General features: G+C 38.1%; 1 protein-coding gene across 2 annotated transcripts in view; it reads left to right on the top strand.

Moving 5' to 3' along the window:
• The window catches only part of Thada (THADA armadillo repeat containing), a 316,151-nt gene that overhangs the window by 120,301 nt on the left and 173,670 nt on the right, over positions 1 to 22,180 (top strand). For both annotated transcript variants that reach the window (XM_033763829.1, XM_033763831.1), the window contains exons 27-28: positions 16,148 to 16,237; positions 17,432 to 17,563. In XM_033763829.1, the coding sequence (XP_033619720.1) occupies positions 16,148 to 16,237; positions 17,432 to 17,563 (222 nt within the window). The remainder of the gene's footprint in view (positions 1 to 16,147; positions 16,238 to 17,431; positions 17,564 to 22,180) is intronic.

The following is a 22,180-nucleotide window of genomic DNA, read 5'->3' as shown; positions in this document are numbered from 1 at the left end:
AAACAACATTTGGCTGTTTGTTTTTCCATTATGTGTAGTTTTGGCTTTCATTTCCTGCATTACTGTCTTTTGTGTTTTGTTTATTTTTTTAAACAGTGAAATGTTTTAATTCCCTTATTTTCTTTTGTATACAAGTATATATCCTATAACTGTGGGACTTCTAGTCCCATCTGCTTTCAGTTACTGATGTGTCTCTTTTTGGGAGGGGCACTGGGATCAAACTCAGGATCTGTGCTTACAAGGCAGGCAGTGGCACCACGAGCTAAATCCCTACACATTTTTATATCGTTACATTATGTCTCCCAAACCATAAAGTAATAATTTTTTCTTGTGTGTGTTCATTAATCTCAAATTGTATAGAAAATGAAATTTGAAGTTACAAACCAAAGTGACAATAATACTGGCCTTTTTCTTTTTAAAGTATTAGTCTTTTAAATCATGTAGAATGCAAATTTGAAATTACAAATCAAAGTTACAACATTACTAGCTTTTACAGTTGTCCACTGAGCTCTTTATTTCTTCACATAATGCCAAGTTCCTGTGTAGTGTCCTGTCCCTACAACTTGCAGAGCTCCTTTTCACATTTCTTCTAGGAAAGGTTTAGTCATAACGTACTCACTTGGTTTTTGTTTGTCTAAGAATGCCTTAATTTTTCCCTCACTTTTGAAGGCTAGTTTTACTATAGTTCCTGATTGATAGCTTTTTTGTTTTGGTGTTTTGAATATATCAGCTTCCAAAGTTTCTGATGAGAAATCTACAGATAATCTTAATTGAGGATCTCTTGTGAGGTGCTGAGTTGCTTTTCTCTCACAGCTTTCCATTGTTTCTCCTTGTCCATTCATTGTTCAGTTGTGATATATTTTAATATATATCTTTTTTAGCTTGCCTTGCTTAGAGTTTATTGAACTGCTTTTATAGTTATGTTCAGGTCTTTCATCAAAAGTGGGAAGGTTGGGCCATTTTCCCCTCAGATATAATCTCTCTTACACTTTCACTCTTTCCCTTTTGAAATCCTCACAGTTCACATATTGGTCCACTTGATGGTGTCTCTGGGCCTCTGATAATATTGCTTGCATCTTATTTTCCTTTTATTCCTCAGACTTAATAATTTCAGTAGTCCTATCTTGAAAAAAAAAAAGTTCATTGATTTCTTTCCTCTTCCTATCCAAATCTGCCTTTGAATCCTTCTAGTGGATTTTTTAATTCAGCTATTATACTTTTCAGCTTTACAATTTGTTTTTTGTTTCTTTTTAGGGTTCTGTTAATATTTCAATTTTGCTATTACATCATTTTAATGACCTTTTATCTAATGCTTTGAATCTCTTTAAGGCAGTTGTTTTAAAGTCTTTGTTTAAGCAAGGTATAGTGGCACATGCTTATAATACTACCACTCTGGGAGGCTAAGGCAAGAGAATCACAAGTTGATGCCTAGTTTGGGCAACTTTAGCAAGACTGGGGCTGGTGGTGTATCTTTGTGTGTAGGCTGTGTTTTGATTGCCAGGACCTTGGGGGAGAAAAACAGCTAAAGTCTTTGTCAAGCAAGTCCATCATCTGGCCTTTCTCAGGGGCAATTAAATTTCTCTTGTGGTTTTTATTATTGTTGTTGTTTTCCTTTGGGGCCATTCTTTCCAGGTTCTTTGTGTACCCTTATGATTTTTCTTCTTGTTAAAAACTGGACATTTGAATGTAATGATGTAACTCTAAAAATCATTTTCTCTCTCTTCCCCAGAGTGTGCTGATTTTTGTTTGTTTGTTTCCTTATCTAGATTGTTGTAGGCTTTGCCTGTGCTGGGGAACAGCCTGCAGTATAAACTTAGGTTCTTTTCAGGTCTTCTAAATCTGCATCTTTTACTAGGCATGTTGTGATTTTCTAAATTTTCCTTTATATGTGGTTGTTTTTTAAAAAAATGTTGGGCATTCAAAAGGAGAAAGATAAAAAAATGAATGAGTAGCTGAATAAAAGAAAGAAAAAGGTCACTGGCCTATTAAACCCTCTAGATGTTTTGGCCAGAAGAAGAGGGGCTTGCAACAGTAGGGAGAAGGTTGCAGCAGTGGCTGTCTGCTTATGAGTTTGTTTCTCCAAAATGAGAGCCATAGTTATTACTGAGAGTGCAGATCCCCAATTTTTGGAAGGCAGGGTCCTTGTCCCACAGCTTTTACACAAGCTGCCCTTGTAGATGCACAGTTGCCTGCTGTGAGACTGGGGTACGAATAGCTACTGAAGTGTTATGAGCTGAACTTGACCAAAAGTAACCAGAGTTTAATGATTCAAACCTCTGGGTAGACACCAGAGTTTCAAAATAGGTACATCAGATATATCAGATGTCTGACATCAGATACATTCTGCCAGTGGAGTTCTTAAGTCAGAAGATAGCTTCCTATTATATTACTTCCTGCACAGCCATCTTCTCAGAATCCTGTTTGTGTTTTGTTTTTATGTTTTAATTATGGGGATTATATTTTTTAAAAGTGGTCTATTGCTTTAAAGATTTGGAAAACAACTGCCATAGAATAAACCATTATGTCCATTCTTTCTCCTTACTACTTTAGCATTTATGTCTGGCCTCTGAAGATAACAGGTTCTAATTTCAGGGAACCTATAAATGTTAACTTGTAAGGAAATGAGGGAAGGAGATCTTTTAAATGTGATCAAGTTAAGGACCTTAACTCGGGGTGATATATTAGTGTGCCCCTGCTCTGTCCCATGGTGATGGGGATCAAACCCAGGGAATGTTAACCTACATTCTGAGCTCTTTTTATTTTGGGGAAGGGTCCTGCCAGGTTGCCAAGGCTGGCCTTGAACTTGGGATCCCGCTGCTTTGGCCTCCTGAGTAGCTGGAATTAACAAGTATATGCCACCAGACTTACCTCTTTTTTTGTTTTGTTTTGTTTTGTTACTATAATGTAACACTGAAAGCAAGCTAACTTTTAAAATAAGGGGGTTTATTTAGACGCAGTTTTGGAAACTGAAAGTTCAAGATCAGGTGGCCTCATTGGTTTATCTCTTGATGAAGGTCTAGCGATTGACAGCATACAATGGCAGGAGCATATGTGAGAGAGAGAGATAGCATCACCAAATGGGAAGCCAGAGAAGCAATTTAGAGGTTGGCTTGCTCCTAGAGAAACTCTTAGCAGACCTCTAGAATCCCACAAGAGATACCTTATCTCTTCTCAGGAAGCTACCCCAGTGACCTAAGGACTTCCCATCCTCTCCTACTAGGGCCCATCTGGTAAACATTTCATCAACTCCCACATTGCCACACTGGGACCAAAACTTCCAACCTGTAAACTTTAGAAGAGGGACACTTTAAACTGTATCTAAACCGTAACAGGTGATTATCTTAGATTATCTGAGGAGACTCTAATGTAATCACAAGACAGAGATTTGAGAAACAAGAAAATGGAGTAACTACAAAGGCAGAGTTGAGAGTGATACCTCTATAAGCTGAGATGGGTGGCAGCCCCCAGAGGCTGAAAGAGAGGTAGGTGGGGTTTTCCCAGAGAGCCTGCAGAGATGCCCTGACTTTAATACGGTTAATACTGGTTTCAGACTACTGGCTTCTAAGAGTCAATATAATAGTTAAACTAAATTGTGTCCTTGTTGTCATTCTTTATATTTAGAATTACTTCTTCCACAGGGTCTTAACTCAATGCTTTCAGTATTATAACTGTGTTTCAGTTATACATTGCTGTGGAACAAACCACTTCAAAATTTAGTGGCTTAACATAAATTTAGTGGCGTTAACAGTGTATCATTTCTCACAATTCTGGGCTGGGTTCAGGTTGGGCTCATTTCACCATGTGTATCATCTGCAGTCGTTCATCCAGGACCTTAGCTAGGGCTGGAAAGGCCATGTTGTCTTCACACACAAGTCTTGGGCTGGAATTGGTGGCATATGAGTGAGGATTGATGGGCCTTCTCTACAGCAAGGTAATCAGGGCTTCAAGTGAATGAACATAAGAAGCTGCCATGAGCCTTTAAAGCCTCACACAGCATCACCTCTATCTACTGCCTTCTGTTGGTCAAAGCAAGTCATAAAACATCATCAAGTTGGGGCATGGGAAATAATCCCACCTCTTGAAAGAAAGGAATGTATGTACAGAGGAAGGTGGGGTTTGTACTCATCTCTGCAAACAGTCTCCTATAGACTATTTAGAAAGTGAGTATGAGCTGCATCTAGTGGCACAAACCTATAATCCCAGCAACCTGGAGGCTGAGGCAGAATTACTGTGAGTTTGAGGTAGCCTGAATTAGAGTGAGATCCTGTCTCAAAAACAAAAAAAGAAAATGATTATAAACCATTGAAGATTACTTGACTCTCAGAGTTTAGAGATAATAGGCTTCAATAAGCAATATTTTCCAAGAAATAATTCTCCAGAAAAATTCACATAAGCTGCCCACATGGAAACTTGCCCACATGAGGAGTTCAAGAAATGTGTGTTTACTCCCCAGCTGCCTGTGCAATGCATGGAAGCGTGTTTCCAGGCCTGCTTCTGGGCCACTGGCTTCCCTGGGGAAATAGTGGGCCACTGCCAGAACCAAGACCTTTCTCTTCTCTCTATAAGAATGGTACTGTGATCGTCAGTTTAGCGATTTGAGAATTCTCCACTTGAAGAGCAGCTCCTGGAAGAGAAGGATTAGAAAAGCATTGAACAAGTCCAAGAGTGTAATGGTTTTCTCCAGAGAATATGAAGGAAGTGAGAGGCCTGGGAGGAGAGCTAATCAGTCAGCACTCAAACTGGGGCCTTTGGGCAAGTGCCTTTCCTCCACTTCCTACATGATTTGCCTGAGAGCTAAAAATGACCTCCTTGCTGGGCTATTTTTCTTTTGTTTGTTCTTGTGGTGCTGAGAATCAAAGCCCAGGGCCTTGTGCGTGCTGAATGTAAAATTCTGACTGTGGTACTCTTGACATCTCTTTTTTCCAAAAGTTTCTAAATTTTTTAATTGACATATGATTGTACCTACTCCTTCTTTTGCTCACTACTAGAGATGTGTATTGGTGTCAGCACAGTCAGAGGTGGGAAGAAGATTCCAAGAACAGAGTCACAGATGGTCTTTCTGGTAGGATTCAAAACCCAGGTTTCTTTTTTTAATGCATTGTTTTTATTTTATTAGTTTGCATTTGATCGTATTCTTTGAAATGCATGTGTGTGCTCATCTTCCTTGTAGGTTTGTTTCCATTTGGGGAATATTGTTTTTCTTAAGATGAGATTGTTGTTTTATCAGCAATCACTGTGGCTAGAAGACAGGCCCTTAGCTGATTTCTCTCCTCTGGAGCAGTTTTATTAGCCAGAATCTAGGGGGTAGCATGGCTTTAATAGTTTATCGAGTTCTCATTTGAAACACCAACTGAAAACTTTCAGGATTTTGCCTTCAGCATTTGTTTCCATCTAATGACCAGGTTTTATGGTGTTTGTTCCACGGGCAGTGAATAAATCTTGTTTTTTCAAAGCAAGGAACAACCTACACTTTGCTGCTGTTTACTATGCATTTCCTTACCCCTTCGTGTTTTTGCTTGCCTTTGTTTGCTTTCTCTTTCTGTACCTCTGTGCATTACTGTGTTGACTTCTGTACTTGATGTGATTAAGAATAATGTGGAATATACATGTAGGGGGTGAACATTTCTTCTTTTGCTTTTTATCACATTTCCCAAATGTGTGTTTTCATTGCGTGATTGTTTTCATCAAGGTGCATTTGCTAAGCTCTGAAGCATATCCTAGTATTTTACCTTTAACTGTGTGGCAGATTTTAAGGACAAAATTTCTAAGAGAAATCAAAGCTTGATTCAAGTGAAGGTGTTCTAGTCTGTGAGATGGCAGGCTGTATTCAGAACCTACCCACATGGGCAGAGGGCACATGTTGTCACAAAACTCAAGAATTGGACCCTCTGCATTACCAAGCTTAGATGTGGAATGTGCAGACAAATAACATAAATAAAGACTGCTTTCTTTAGGACTTGGCTGAAGTGGGGGCGAATCCTTCCCAAATGTTGTTTGAGGTGGTGCCCTGGAGGAGCTTATCCACAGACATAGTGTCAGACATGCTAGAAATCCAGAGTTACCGCACAGAGACTATGATAAACTGAGTTTGGATCGAGATAGAATATATTCTTGATATATTCCTACATGCAAAAAACACATAGGGGCCAGGGATTTAGCTCAGTGGCACTGTGCCTGCCTCACAAGCACAAGGTCCTGAGTTCAGTCCCTGGTACCCAAAAAAAAAAAAAAAAAAAAAAAAAAAAAAAAAAAAAAAAAAAGTTACAGAACAACATGTAAAGGGGGAGAGGTGTACATGGGCAGGCAAAACATAAGACTGGTGACTAAAGTTGGGTGGTGAATTTGTGGTTATTTTTAGATTTTTCTTTGCATTATTCTTTATTGTCTGATTTTTTTTCTCCATAAGCAAGCAGGGCTACAACAATTTTTACAAAGCTTCTAAATTAAAACTAAATGGTGGTGGGTGGATCTCTTCATTGACACAGTAGGTCTCTGTTGACTCTCTGCATGGCTGAACAACATCAGGTGGAGGAGTGCCCTGGCCAGGAGCTCAGTCCCCTTGCTTTACTGACTTTATATTTGGTGCTAGGCTTAGGTGTTTCCCCAAGAGCCTGTAGGAGAGGGAAAATTAGACACCTTGCAGTTCTGGGACCTTTGGCTAGTTTATGAATTAAATCAACATAAAACACTAATAGGAGAAAGGCTGTTCTAGTTATTTTCATACACACAGGAATCCCACAAAATATGAGGCCAGGGCCAGAGATTTAGCTCAGTGGTGCTGTTGCCTGCCTCACAAGCGTAAGGTCCCGAGTTCAATCCCTGGTACCAAAAAAAAAAAAAATTTAAAAATTAAAAATAAAATATGAGAAGGAGATGATTGAAGCATATGTAGCTTCCTGAGCTACAGAAAGGAATAGGAGCTTGGGGATCCTGAGAGGGATGGGGTCAAGTTAAGGGGGAGTAGAGGAATTGTATGGTGAATAAAGATTTTCTTATATAAATCAACAGTCTCTCAGGTAATACAACTTATCTCTGAGCAGCCTTTTTTCTGACATACCTTAACTAATGTAGGATTTCTTTACAGACAAATTATTTCATAAATCCTTTTTCAGAATTACTCCCGTGACTGTAATTTCTCAGAATAGCCAGGTCAAAACATGCCAGTGAAGTGTATGTCATTTATGAGTTTAAAGCTGTTTCATTCTCATCCATTATCCAGGCTTGTTTGTTTTCACTGGAGTCTGCCTATTTTATCCCATTCACAACTTTTTAGTTGTCTTTTCTCTTCCCAGGAGCTGGAATTTAGGGAGGTTCACTTTTCTTCTTTTTGGTTATCCTTTCTATTGTTTTCATGAAGTTGCTGGGCTAGTTTTGACTGTGTAGATAAACAGCTTTAAAAGGCCTGTCACTGGAGAATTTACCCCCAAGGTTTCTTTTATCTGTGGAAGTAACATCAGCCTATTTGTTTGTTTAGGTGAACTAGAATTGAACTGTTTTTAAACTAGTGAGGCATACTTTATCTAATTGTGTTTAAGAAAATGTCAAGCCCTGGCAGAATACTCAATTTATTAATTCAGAGGTGATTCTGAGTGTCATTAGGAATAGCCAGTGATAGACTTTATGAAATTATTTTTTAGTTCCAACCTCACGTCATAATTCCTTTTCTGCCAGTCTGTCTAAAGATTGTTTCCATTTGCTTGCTTTATTTGCCCAGCAACTGCTAGATTTGGCACCAGCTATGAATTAGGCATCATACTTAGTATCTGAGATACCAGGGGAAAAGAAGACAGCTATAGTCTCTTCCTGGGCAGAATGTGTAACCTGATGAGAGAACTAAGGTGAACAGGAAGTTCCGTGTATGTATGACATGCTGCAGATGCTTTGATGGGGAGAGCACAGGTTGTGGCCTAGAACCAAGGATAAGCACCTAAGCCAGATGTATGTTTGGATATGGTGAATGTGTCCCGCAGGAGTGAAGGGGAGCGGGGGAGTTTGATCTTCAGTGTGACATGTTGAGAGGTGATTGGACCCTCAAAACGTTGAAGCCTAGTGAGAGGTCATTGGGGGTGCTGCCCTTGGTAAGGAGATTAAGGTAGTTCTCACGAAACCCTTAGTTTTCAGAAGAGTGAGTTGTTATAAGGGTGAACCTGAGTGCTGAATTGTTCTCTGGCTTCTTGTCTGGTGATTTGATCTCTTCCTCCTGCACATATGCCCACAATTGTGATCTCTTTGCCTGGAAGTCCTCACTATTCCTCAGCTGATGCTCGCACCATTCTTGTGAATCTTCACAACTACAACTATGAGCTAAGAAAAAAAATAAAAAACACAGAAGTACCCGACCTTATATATGTGTTATAGAATGGAAAACAGACTAAAACTTAGACTTGAAACATCAGGGAAGATGTCCTGAAAGAACTCTGATCAAGGGCAGGGGATTTAGCTCAGTGGTTCCACCTCCTGCCTAGAAAGTACAAGGACCTGAGTTCGATTCCTGGTACCAAAAAAAAGAACTCTGCTCAAACCAAAAATGGAAGAATTATTTGGAGTTAGTCTGGCAAGAAGGTTGGTGGTTGTGGAGGTAGAAGAAATATTTCCAGAAGGGTATATTTGCCACAATCTAGAGGCTATAGAGAGCATGGAATGTTGATAGAACTGAAAAACAAAACAAAACAAAATTCTGTATGGCAAAGCAAGAAATGTCTGGACAAATGAGTTAGGTAAAAAGGCTAATGAGTTTATTACACTTTTATTAGACTTTATCCCAAAAAAGCATAAGGGGGTTATTAACTTCCTGTCGTTAATCAGATTTGTGTTTTAGAGAAAGAACTATCACAGCAAAATTAGGTTGAAGAGGGGAGATGAGAAGCCAAGAAGCCGTTTCAGTACTTTATGTAAATTTTTCACACTAAACTGTCCCTAAACTCCCCAGCCCTCAATGATGCATTTCCAACCCTAAAGTATGTAGGTACTTTTAAAAAAAATGTTAGCTACTTTCGTGAGAAAAGTATAATCACATTATAGTTTTGAGTAAGTAGCAAGTGAGAGATAAGATTCACGTGTTTCAGGATTCAGAGGAGAGAGATTCAGATATGACTGAAATGGCACCTTGATCTTGGCTTTGAAAGGAAGACTCTATTAGAGACCTCTACAGGCAGCCCCAAATCTGTGAACTTCCTTCACAAAGAGGCACCATTAGAGGTGGTGATCCTGTACTCAGCGTGTCCATAAAAACTAACATAGTCACGGTTAGTTGAAGGCTAGTGTTAGCTCTGGACTCAAGGTGCTGTAGATCTTTTGATGTATTTGTCAGAGGTGAGTGAAGTGTGAATTAAGCCCCTTAGATAATTGCCAGATCCCTCCTACCCCCTACATCTTGAAGCTCTTCTTTATAATACTCAAGAATTGTTAATATTGCATATGTTTCAAGCACACTACATAAATATTAGCCAAGTCTTTAAAAGTCTGGTGGATGCAGTGTTGAGGTGGTTGGTGTTCTCCAGCAAATACATGGAGCTCAAGGCATTTGTGTTTGTGGTAAATCAGAATTCTGGCCGTTTGAGTGAGTTGAACCAGAAATAGAATCAGGATTTTCTTACAGGGTTGGTGAGCCTGAGTTTTAGACTGGAGTCATTCTGTATGCTCAGAGTGCTCGAGCAAAGGCAAAATTCCTTTAAGAATATAATTTTGGTTTTCCTTAAATCCTGATAAGTGCACAGTTGATGGTTTTGAGTCCCACATCATCTAACATGGCAACAATAATTTTCACAGCACAGTGACCCTCTGTGTTTGCAGGTTTCACTTTCACACATTCAACCAACCATAGAATGAAAATATCCAGAAAAATACTGGTCATGTGTGGACTTTTCATTCTTGTCATTTTTAAACAGTACACTATAGCAACTGTTTACATAGCATGTGTATTTGGTATTGTAAGTAACTTAGAGATGATTTAAAGAAAACAGAAAGATAGGCGTAGGTTTTATGCAAATACCGTGCCATTTTATATAACGAACTTGAGCATCTATGAATTTTGGCATCAGCAAGGGTCTTAGAACTAAACCACCACCACCATAACCACCACCCCTCTTGAGTAGATACCAAAGGATGACTGAATATATTTTTGAAAATATGTAGTGAGAAACCTACTTAGCTCCTAAAAGTGAAGGTTAGTTAAAATAGTCACCAAATGTTTAGGTTTGGGAAACACACTTTCTTTATATACACTCTAAGATAAAATAATTGGTAAGTATTTGCTAAAGTGACTAAGTGAGGTAAATTGCTGTTTGGGATACTTGCTTTAATTCAGTTGAAATAATGACTTTACTCTTAGAATAGTACTTCATAGTCTTTTTTTTTTTTTTCTTTCCTGGCAATACCATGGTCAGCAGTATGTACCTGTCAGGGAGTTTCTAAGTGGTAATGATAGAATCATATGATCTGCATAAGTGAGACTGCTTGTGTAATTCAGCCAAGAGCTATCCATCTACTAAGGAATGACTTAGTCCCCTAGTAATTAATAACTGATTCCTTAAGACAGTAATACCATACCTTTTTGGTTGTATAGAAGGAGATTTGGTATGAGCACATATACTCAAGGATCATTCTGTGAATGGTTCTGATAGGTTTGTCCATCTTTATACGGAGTTGTATTTTACTTATTAATTCACTGTAGTTCATGATATATTCTGGATACCAATTATGTAATTCTTAGATACTTTTTCTTAGATATGTACTTTCCCCTCGTTTGTGACTTACCTTTTTTATTTTTAAAGTTTTTATTATGACTTTTCAACAAATGCAACAATGAACAGTATAATGGACCTCTGTATATTGCTTGGCTTCAGCACATGGCAACATTTTGCCAATCTTATTTCCTCCATTTCTTAACCTTTATATGAAGGTTATTCCTGTAAATCTTTTCAGTATCTATTACTGAGTAGAAAAGGAATTTAAAAAGAAATGTCACCATGCTATTATCACATCTAATGAAGTTAATAATTCTTTAATATTAAAAAATTTCTTATTCTCCTACAAATGTCTTTTTTTATAATTGATTTATTAGGGTCAAAAACCAAACAAGCTTCTATATAATGCATTTAAGTCTTTTACCTTGTAAGTTTCAAGTTTCTTAGTTGCTTTTATAACATTTTATGCTTAGCTTCTGCCATTAGAGTATTGGTGAAATTTATCAATTTCCATACAGAATATTTAAGAATCTGGATATAACTAAATGTTTTCTTATAGTATTATTTAACTTGTTCTGCTGTTCCTACATGTATCTGGTACAATGGTATTTAAATTTGTAGAATTAATTATATTGAGGTTGAGTTTTCTTTAGGGCAGAACATTTATAGGTAGTGTGTATGCTTTGTAATGCATTAGGCTTTAAAAGTGGCCCCATATTTAGTAATGCTAAGATTGATCAGTGAGTTCATGTCAGAGTATGTCATCTTGACACTTTATTACAAAGTTTCTTTTCAACTTTTTGCCTGATGGTTTTAGCTTTCATCGTTAATCTTGGCCTGTACTCATTATTGTTATCAGGTATTATAAAATGGTTTTATAATTCTGTTGTCACATCTTCGTATATTAGCCAGTCAGTTGCACTAGTGTGTAAAACCAATAGGGTCTATGGTGTTCTCTTGAATTTTTTCTATTTGTCTTTCTACATAGCCAAAACTCTTAATCCTCTAAATGTATTAGCCATTGCAAACCTTATTTTGTATGTGTGTCTCCCTCCCTCCCTCCTCCCGCCTCTGTATGCCCATGTGTATGATGGGGTACTGGGATCTATCCAAGGCCTCCTACATGACAGACAAGTGCTCTACTACTGTACGACATCCCTGTCCCTTTTTATTTTATTTTGAGACAGGATCTTGCTATGTTGACTAAGCTGACCTTGAACCTCAGCCTCCCAAGTAGTTGGAATTGCAGGTATCCTTGCCTTCCCGTTCTCTTGCTTGGTGGCTACTATATCTGCCATCACTATTCTCTTGCTCCGTGGCTACTCTGTAAGGCAGGTAAGGCAATGATAGGTTGACTGGGGCTGGTGTTTTTGATCTCTGATTCTCAAGGCTAATTATTTTCCAGCTAGATCTTATTTTTCAGGGAAAGGGGATAGTTAAGTTCAAATAATTGATTCTAGTCTGGTTTTGGAGATAACTGCTTGTGGGCAGTCATTCCAATCTGTCCTGTTCTGCCCATACTAACAACTGAGAGGCACTCAGTTGCCTTGTGCAATGTTGGAGGTTGGCTACAGAAGTGGGGAAGATATGCAGGTATCTTGACAGTTGTTTTGCTTGGAAAGATTAAGAGCTGGAGCTAAGGCCATTACTTAGAGTTTCTGATAGACTTCTCAGGAAGATTAAGGGGAAAGACAGTCACATTGTACTTACATTTAGTTGTCTGATGGAAGGTGACAGATCCAGCGGTTAATAAAATTTAATATGTTTGCAACTGTTTGCAAGTGCTGTAGGAGAAAATTTGTAGTGCAATAGAGATCATTACTATTCCTCCTTCTGTTGTACCTCTGCAGATCTAAGATGTTCCTTCCCAGCTGACAAGGTTTTTCTCCATCCACCTCACACAGTTGGTTGTCTCCATCGCAGTAGCTGTAGCTTTACCTGCCACCCCATTATTCTGCATTTCAGCCAGGCCTTTTTTGTGGAACGGTCAGATACAAGAGGGACAGGACAGTCTTGTCCCACATGGGCCACCTGAGAAACAATCAACTGAGTACTCAAACAAGTGGTCATTACCTTGTGACTTAGAACATGTCAGTTCCACAAGAAACTTCTGGTTGCTGAACAGAATTCTACTGAACAATAGCCTTGTAGGCACCTTTAGCAAGGGTTTGCGTAGAGCAAGTATCAAGTAGGCTGCCCAAGGTTGTCATTGGGATAAAAAGAAGCCTCCTCCGGGAATGGTCAGGACAGAATTCCAAATTTTCAAAATAGACCAAAACCTCTGTGCATTATTATTTTGTATTTTTCTTGTAGCTGTTTTAAAGTATTGAATTTGGTGGCATTTACTTTTGTATATAGTGGGAGAATTAGATTCAGTTTTATCTGAATAATCAGTAGCCATACCACCTCTTCTGTGATTTCCCATCTCAGCTCTTAATTTTCATGTTTGTGTGTTTCTGTTTCTGTGCTCTCAATTCTTTTCTTTTTCTTTTTTGGTACCAGGGATCGAACTCTGGTCCTTGTGCTTGTGAGGCAGGCGGCAGAACCACTGAGCTAAAGCCCTGCCCCCCACCTTTTTTTTTTTTTTTTTTTTTCTTTTTTGGTACCAGGGATCGAACTCTGGGCCTTGTGCTTGTGAGGCAGGCGGCAGAACCACTGAGCTAAAGCCCTGCCCCCCCCCTTTTTTTTTTTTTTTTTGCTCTCAATTCTTTTATGGGCTTACTTGTCTCTGTAGTGTCCTAACTACTACAATTTTCTGATACTATCTCTAGCCTCCAACTTTGTTCTTATCTTTGCTTCTCTTACACTTAGCCCTTGGTAGGTCTTAGCCTTAGCCTTGGTGAATTTATATGCATTTTAGGATTTCCTTTTCAGAGCACTTATACACATGCACACACTTACTGTTTTTACTAGAATTACATTGCAATTACAGTCAATTTGAGAAACATTTCATCCTTATAATCTCAAATATTATAATCCACGAACATAGTGTCTCTCCTATTTAATGAACATTGTATTCAAAATATGATAGACCACTGTAGAAATAAGAGAACCTTGACCTCTATCTCACCTGGTGCCCCAAAATTAAAGATCAATTACAGACTCCTACTATAAAATTTCTGGAAGAAAATATAGAAAATCATTCTTACTTTGAAGTAGGCATAGATTTCTTTTTTTTTAATATAATCATTTTTTATTTAAGCATTCACCATATTTGACTAGATCCTTATGGGGGCTGTTTGATACTCTAAAGATCATATATTCTAGTATTCCACTGTATACTGAATCTCATGATACTTTGTAGGAGTTGATACCTTGTAGTAGAATAGATTTCTTAGGCCTTAAAAAGCATGAATCATAAAAGGAAAAACAAAAGATTAACTCTTGAACCTCATCAAAAATTTAAAACTAGAGCTGGTGTGTGGTGGCACATGCCTTTAATCCCAGCACTCGGGAGGCTGAGGTAGGAGGATCGCTGTGAGTTCGAGACCAGCCTGGGCTACATAGTGAGTTCCAGGTCAGTCTCAACTACATAGTGAGACCCTGTCTCATAACAAACAAACAAACAAACAAAAAAAACCTTAAAACTTCTGCTCATTAAAGACATTATTAAGAAAATAAGTTTAGGCTGGGCATGGTGGTACATCAGCGCTCAGGAGGCTGAGGTTGAAGGATTGCCATGAGGCCAGCCTGGGCTACATAGAGTTAGAGGAACTACATAGCAAGACTTTATCTCAAATAAACACATAACTATATACATAAATAAGGTTTTCAAAAAGGCCATACTTACAACCAAAGCAAATGAAAAGTGCTCGACATCATTAGTTATCAAGGAAATGTAAGTCAGAATCACAGAGATACCACAGCATACCCATAAGGATAGCTGAAACGGAAAGGGGAGACACAACAGCAAATATTGGAAAGGATATAGAATCATCAGAACTTTCACGTATTCTTGTTGAGACTATAAAATGATATCACTATTTTGCAAACTATCAGTTTCCTAAAATGTTAAACATGTTGCAGTTTTATTCAGATATCAATCCAAAAGAAATGAAGACATGTCTATGAAAAAAACTTGTATAAGGAAATAAGGGAAAAGAAAAAAACATGAGAAAATTAAAAAATGGAAATAAAGTATTTGTAAATAGGGAAGGGAAGAGGGGGTGAAGGGAGGACAGGGGTAAGGGGAAAAAATGAAAACCAAGACCTGTCATGTAAAGGTACAAGTTCTCAATGATGAATGTAACTGTACTGTATACCTAAAATGTACCAATGAACTCAATGAGAGGAAAAAAGAAGAAGAATGTTCATAGTAGTTGTATTCTGAATAACGAAAAAATGGAAAGTGCTTATATCTTTCAACAAGGCAATGAATGAACAAGCAAACTTGTATATTCATACAATAACATACTATTCATTAGAAAAAGAAGCCAGTTATTGATATCTTAAATAACATGGACAACTTTATGCCTTGTGAAAAAGGCAGGCACAAGAAATTACATATTATTATATTATATTATATTTGCTGTGTGTAAAATATGCTTCACATTAAAGTGATATTCTAGGTCTTCATTAATAGGAGTATACATCTAGAATTGTTAAAAGTGCTCAGGTTAGGGAATCTTTATACCCTTTCTTTAGAGTGGGTCTTTAATAGTTACAGAGACAGTTTACTTTCCTAAGTGCTAAATTTAGCTTGAGCTTTTTTTCAGTTGTGTAGTCTAAGGAACTATTTTTAGGATGTTGTGAGAGTTCAAGAGTAGTTTTTCTAAAGATGGAAAAGGTAATCCTTCTAGATATTAGCCAGAATTGAACCTCCAGAACCTCACAGGCCAAGTCTGTACTTCGGGTTACCATACACCAGAGAAGGGACCATTTTGTCTTACCAGCATAGCTAGCAGTGTCTGTAGACATTATGATAGGCTTATGATTGAAGGGAGCAATATCATGTTACTAGCATCTGTTGGGTAGAGGCTGCTAAATATCCTACAAAGCACAGGAGAACACCCCCACCTCCTGCCAAAACAAAGAATTATTTGATTCAAACTATCTTGGTGCCAAAATTGGGAAACTGTTCTAGACCTGCCCTTATCACTGAAGCTGAGTCAGTCTCAATCAGATGTTGACTGTACTCATAGTCTAAATCAATTGTGCAAACTTGGCATTTTTACATGTTGCATATTTCTTCCCTGACAGTTTATATCAAACATTTGGAAACATGTATAACTTTAAAATTGGAGACAAAAGTTCATACATCAAGAGCACTTCCAAAAATCTATATTATATGAATCACATCAGTTGATTGTTAAGTTTAAGACATTGTAATTTTTTAAAATTTTATTTCATTAAATATTCAAACAATGGCTTTAGTTATGTTCCTTGAAAAAAAAAAAAAGACTTTGTTAACAGATCAGAAGAAATATATGGTAGTAATTTGTCTTTTTTTCCTTCCTCCATAGAATGACAGGCAGAGAGTTTTTCTCTCGATTTCCAGAGCTCTATCCCTTTCTTCTCAAACAATTGGAAGCTGTAGCTGATACAGTGGACAGGTAAGAAAATAGGTGGGGCAAAACAAAGTCAAGCGTGTGAAGTACTTTGTTAAGATTTTTCTTCTAGGCAACAGTTTTTAATCAATTTCTTCTGTATAACACAGATGGCTTTGAAAAAATGGTGCTTTTATAATGTATAACATTGCTTGGCTTTCTGTCATAGTTTTGTACCTGGAAAGTTATGTAAAATCTCATTTCTTTTGTTACATTTTTAAAAATACTGTTTTATATTAAATTTTATTTAATTCAGTTTTCAATTTTAGGTGGAATTAACTAGCTTCTTACAAGTACATGATGATTTCTTCTGTTAAGAATTACGTTCTCCCTCATATTTTTTAAAAGTGTGCATTTGGAAATTGAGTTTGCTAATGGATACCTGTCATTTTTTGTTACTAGATTGTAGCATTTTATCATTGTGAGATTACCATAGTTAGCTGACTAATCTGATCTCCTGTGATCATAATGGTCATGTTTTACCTGAGCAAAATAGCCATTGACCTTGGAAATACAGTCAGTAAGAGGGCTTCATGAGGCAGAGAGGGAAATTCAGCAGTGCCCTTTTGATCACATTTTATACTTGGTAGTGAAATTTTCAGTATGGACATCTTGTAACATGAGCTTTTATATCCTTCCCAGCAATTTTTTGCACTTGTGTAAATATATACACATTAACTTTAATGGGAAAATAAAGTACCAGTGAATTTTACTATAGTTTATGATATATTTCCTCACATTACTAGTTTGTGCAGATGGGCCTTTTTGGGGGCGGGGGGATACCAGGGATTGAACTCCGGACCTTGCACTTGTGAGGCAGGCAGTGGAAGCCCCGAGCTAAATCGCTGGCCCAGATAGGCCTTGTTTGCCTTACCAAGTGATGGTCTGTTCATACTTCCTTAAATACATGTGGACATAGAAAGTTTCACATTTCATAGTCTGGAACTGCAGGCTCTACTTGAGCAAATGATTAGCTTTCAGAAGAGAATGTGTGTAAAAGCATAGTCCCTATCTTTCCTCACAGTGCACATTAAGAAACCACGAAGTGAATGGAGAAAAAAGTGGAAAAAAGGAAAGCTATCTCTATAATTATTTAGCATCTCACTTTGTATACCTAATTATTTAATGAGAAAAAGTGTTTGAAGATAGCGCTTCACTTCTGAAATCTTAAATCTTTTTGTACAATGACTTTTTTTTCAGTGATGTGGGAGAACCAGATCGCCATCCAAGCATGTTCCTCTTGCTTTTAGTATTGGAGAGACTCTATCCTTCCCCAATGGATGGCACTTCTTCTGCTCTCAGCATGGCACCTTTCATCCCCTTCATTATGAGGTAGTGTCAACATAGAAATAGTGGGTTAGACATGGGGACTTCAGGGGAGTGTTTTATCTTATTCTTATTTCAGAGATTATAATGCATTTGTTCTTAAATTCTTTGGGAAGAGATCATGTGAAAGCTCTTTGCTTTCATGAGGCTCTTTGCCATTGCCCCATCTGGCCTCCAGTGTTTCAGAGGAAGATGATTATGTTGTGGGTACAGGAGCTCATTAGAATCTACTGTGTGAGTAATGTTTTCCCTGGAGACCTGCCTGCTAGTGGGTGTGTGGTGCTGATAGGAGATAACTCCTTTTGAAAAACATATCTGTATTATCCCTATGATGCCTGGCCAGTATAGTACAGGCTCAGTCCTGGCATATGTCCCCTGTCACAAGAACATCAGGACATTGGTCTTCACTCTGGAGGAGTCTGCTAAGGTGTACAGGAGGCAGCATGTCTGTGGTGATGCCATGTGGCCTGAGTTCCCACTCATTTTCCTCTTTTAAGTTTAAAGTGGCTGAAAAAGAGCAATGAGTGTAGAGTATGTATGGCTTACAACAATATCAGGCTTTCTTGCTTCTACAGCTTATTACCCTATTATAATGCCTTTTACATATTTTAAGGTATCTATGACCTTCTGATCACCTTTTTCCTGTTGGATCAAATGCCTTAATAAGTAGGCCTCCAGAAAAGTATTTAGATTTCTTTATGAAATATTTCAGAAGCCTATCATATTAAGATTCTACTTACCTCTTGACAAAACAGCACCTTTGTTTTAGTCTGCAACTCCAGAGTTGGACTGGACTTGGAGCAGAAGGCTAAGAATACCAAATTCAAGAGAGTGTGTTTATTATTTGTGTGGTACTCTGGGTTCCTCTTCCTGGTTTCACAGAGCTGACATATGCATTTAAATGTGAGAAACCATTAAACACAAGATTCTGACATGTGATTGCTGTGACCGTTTGTTTGCGCCAAGCCTTGGCTGTGGTTGTGTTATCTTTGATCATGGTGATTACTCACTCAGACTGGTTTTAGTTTCCTGATACATAGTTACCAGTTCCCCCCTTCCAGCATTTAGTGATTCATTTTAGGAATTTGGGTTATAAATTTTACTTTCAAGGCCCTTAAAAGTATTCTCTTTTATGAATACCTAGGAAAACACTTTAAATATTTTCAGAAAGTTGATTCAAGAGGGAAAGTCACATGCAGCAAATCCCAAGTATACCTTAGAAACAAAATATGCTGTAGAACTTTGTCTGTGTTGAAAACATTCAATTTTGCAGAAGGCTTTTACTCATCAGTCTGTTATGAGTTGCATCCCAGAAGCCAAAAATTACTACATTGAAAATAACCATCCAGTCAACCATTGGGCCCCTTATAAGTTCTGATCCAGTGGGTTTTAGGTGGCTGGAAAATCAGCCTTCTGCACACAGGTGTTGCCATGCTGCTGGTCTGTGACACTGAGTAGCAAGATCAAATTCGGGATATTAACACCATCAGAGCCTTATAACCAAATAAGACAGGAGGGTCACACTTGAGTTATAGTAGGCTAGGCTGTATAAGGTGTTCATAAGTAGATTTTGACCCAAGAGTGCAGAAGATGGGTAAAAAAGCATGTTTTGAGCAGAGAAGGCAGTTGAAAGTAGACAACTACGATTGAGCCTGCCTTTCTGGACGTTTTGCTTTGCTTACCACAGCTCTGAGAGATGGTTCTATCACTTCCTTTTTCCATTGGAGAAATTGAGGTTCATGAGGAAAGCAAAGCAATTACAGGACTGAAAGTTGAACCCAAGAGTTCAGGGCTTTGCCAAGGGTACTAGATAAGCACTTCTGTTACACCAGAATTATCAGTTCCCCTTTGTGTGCCTAGGCAATTCAGCCACATTGAATGTGCCTATGAAGCCTTAAAATTCTGCAACTAAGAGAAATAAGGATCGTGTATTCACAGCCACTGTCTCAGTTACTGTGTTCAAAATACAGAACCAATGTTCTTGCCATTGGTGGGCTCTGCTTCTTATTTTGCTTTTCTAGTAGTAAAAGGTTGGCTGTAGATTGATCACCCATATGTGATCAGAAACACATCTATGGTACAGTTGCTGAGGCTGTGGGGTTGGTCCGTGGCCAGATCCAGTAGAAGGCTGGCTCTTGTTCTTTACCATCTTCTGTGGTAAAGTGGAAGGACACTGGACCCTAGTTTTGAGCTGTATGAGTCTACATAGGGACAAATATTACTACCCCAAATGTTTACTAGGGAGATAAGCTTTAAACAGATTTTTTAAAAAATAGTAAATGTGATAAAAGCAGTTTTTGTGATTCTGGTCATGGTGAGGATTGGGCTGTTTTGACTTGGTGTAAAAGCTGAAAAGATAGATATATGCACTGTGGATGGATGCTGTTTGATCTTTGCATCATCGTTAATGGTAATATATGTGCTTGGAAGATCTCTAATCAGATTAAAAGACACTCTAAGTTTAGCTAAAGAAAAAAATAACCAGCTGTTGGGAGTACGCAAGGGCTGCTAAAGTGAACTGTGCTAGAGTGAGTTGCACAATATCCAGGCTTATTTCTCTGTTGATTTTGTTTCTTAACATAAATCTTAGAAATTACTGATGTATATGTTCCAAAGTTGTGTATATGTGCAATTATGACTGTTGCATCATCTCGGAACAAAAATGACAGTAATCTCTTATGATTTTTTAATCCAGTATATTTTATGTGCCTAGTGTTGTGCTGGATCCATATACACAGCCTTTTACAACATTAATGTGATGCCTTTGATTTAAGACTATTTGCCCTCCTGTTCGAATACCACAAAGCAGAGTATTTCATGTTTTAAAAGGAACTCTGGCTCTCTGAATACAGCTTAGCAGTGCCTACGTGTCCAGGACTTTCTAGACTAGAAAGAAGTCTTTCAGAGACCAGAATGTCTCTTGCCATGCATCTTTGAATTCCTTTTTACAGGCAAGTTTCAAGTTTTAACTAAAGAACTATGGGAGAACATACATGTCCCAAACCTAGGACCTTGGAGCCCCAAACAGAGGCCCAGAACTCAAGGGGCTCAGTTCTATCCAGGCTCTGCCACTTACTGGTAGTAACACTTGGACTAAACTTTTACCTTCTATGCATCAGTGTAATGATCTGTATGGATTTGGGATCAGTTGAGAAAAACTAAGATCTTAGCATCTGATTAATATCTTCAGGATAAATTCACTGCATTTTATTTACTTTTTTGTGTGACTTTAAAAGATCTCTTCCACTGAACTCTTACTTTCAAACCCCTTTTGGTCATTTTCATTGCAAATGACAAGTTTTCAGTGAAATCTGTTCTTCTTTACTCTGACAAATGTTGAAGTACACATAGTAGTGCAATCTTAATTAAACACAAGGCAGTAGAAATCACCCATAGGGACCTATGCAGTGGAAACTTGTTTTAGTTGAGATAAAAAAATCTAGCTTAATAAACAATGGAAAAATACACATTTATATATTTTTTAAATATGTCATAGAACCTTTGTACCATTCTTGAACCAGATGTACGAGCCTTAAAAAAGAAAATGGGAATCCCCAAACTAACAATCAGCCCTCTTAAGCCTGTGACACTGCGAAATAATACTGACTCTTGTTTTATTTTCCTCAAAACTTACATAGTTCAGGGATTATCACTTTGCTCCTTACCCAGGTTATGAAGTGGAACAGCTTGTTTTCCATGGTGGTTAATTGTGGATTTTACAGAGACAGTAGTTGGTTTCTGCTTTGTCTTTAGGACTGTAACATGGAAACCTGTCCTTCAAGGGTACATACACATCACATTTCTGTCTGCTCTGTCTTCCCAGAATCCTTCCAGATAGGGCAGGGCAAGATTTTCCTTACAGAGAGATAAAGAAGGCAGAAAGTGGTAGCAAAACTGCTGGGTCAATTTTATACCCCCCCCATCTCTCTCAGCTCCTGGTCACCTACCTCCCTTTCTCTAAAGTCTGTAGCATTTGTCACTAACATCTTTTTTGCTACTCATCATTACTGTACCATACTGTAATGTTCAGGGCTTATTCTTTATAAAGAAATCTTAAACTGCTCTGTCTATAATCAACTATGGGTTTTCTGTTTTGTGGTACCTTTCTTTACCTAGTCCAGTTTGGGGTGTAGAGTTAGATGGATATAAAACTGAAGTTAATTTGGAATTTCACCTTTGTGCTGAGAGATTTGTATATCTCTGAAGCACTCAAGGGACTTCTGTCTCTACAAAATCATACACATTTTGTATCCCACAGGTTACTGGTTATGTAGAAAAGAGGCTTGAATGGGTTTCATGTTTTAACTGGCCTTTAAGGAGTCTTATGTTCTAATATGAGCTGCTCTGACATTTGCTTATATTTGACCTCCTGTTTCCTTTCCTATCAAATTAAGGTGTGCTATTGGATGTTACCTAGGTCCTCTCTGCTCTTATAAGCTTGTGACCTGAGACTTTACTGAATGGTGAACTCCTCTCCTCTGACCACTTTCCAGGGAGCACTGTGGAGGTCTACTTTGCAGTATCCTGCTGCAGGCTTTGAGACATATGCAAAGCTTGAATGGACAGGAGTAGAAAGGCGGGGCTACTGTTTCCATGTTCAGAGAATCACAACTAAGCCAAACA

This window comes from Fukomys damarensis, unplaced genomic scaffold (assembly GCF_012274545.1).
Source record: "Fukomys damarensis isolate Sample0158 unplaced genomic scaffold, DMR_v1.0_HiC HiC_scaffold_2, whole genome shotgun sequence".
Lineage (NCBI taxonomy): Eukaryota > Metazoa > Chordata > Mammalia > Rodentia > Bathyergidae > Fukomys > Fukomys damarensis.
This window is presented reverse-complemented; position numbering and strand designations above follow the sequence as displayed.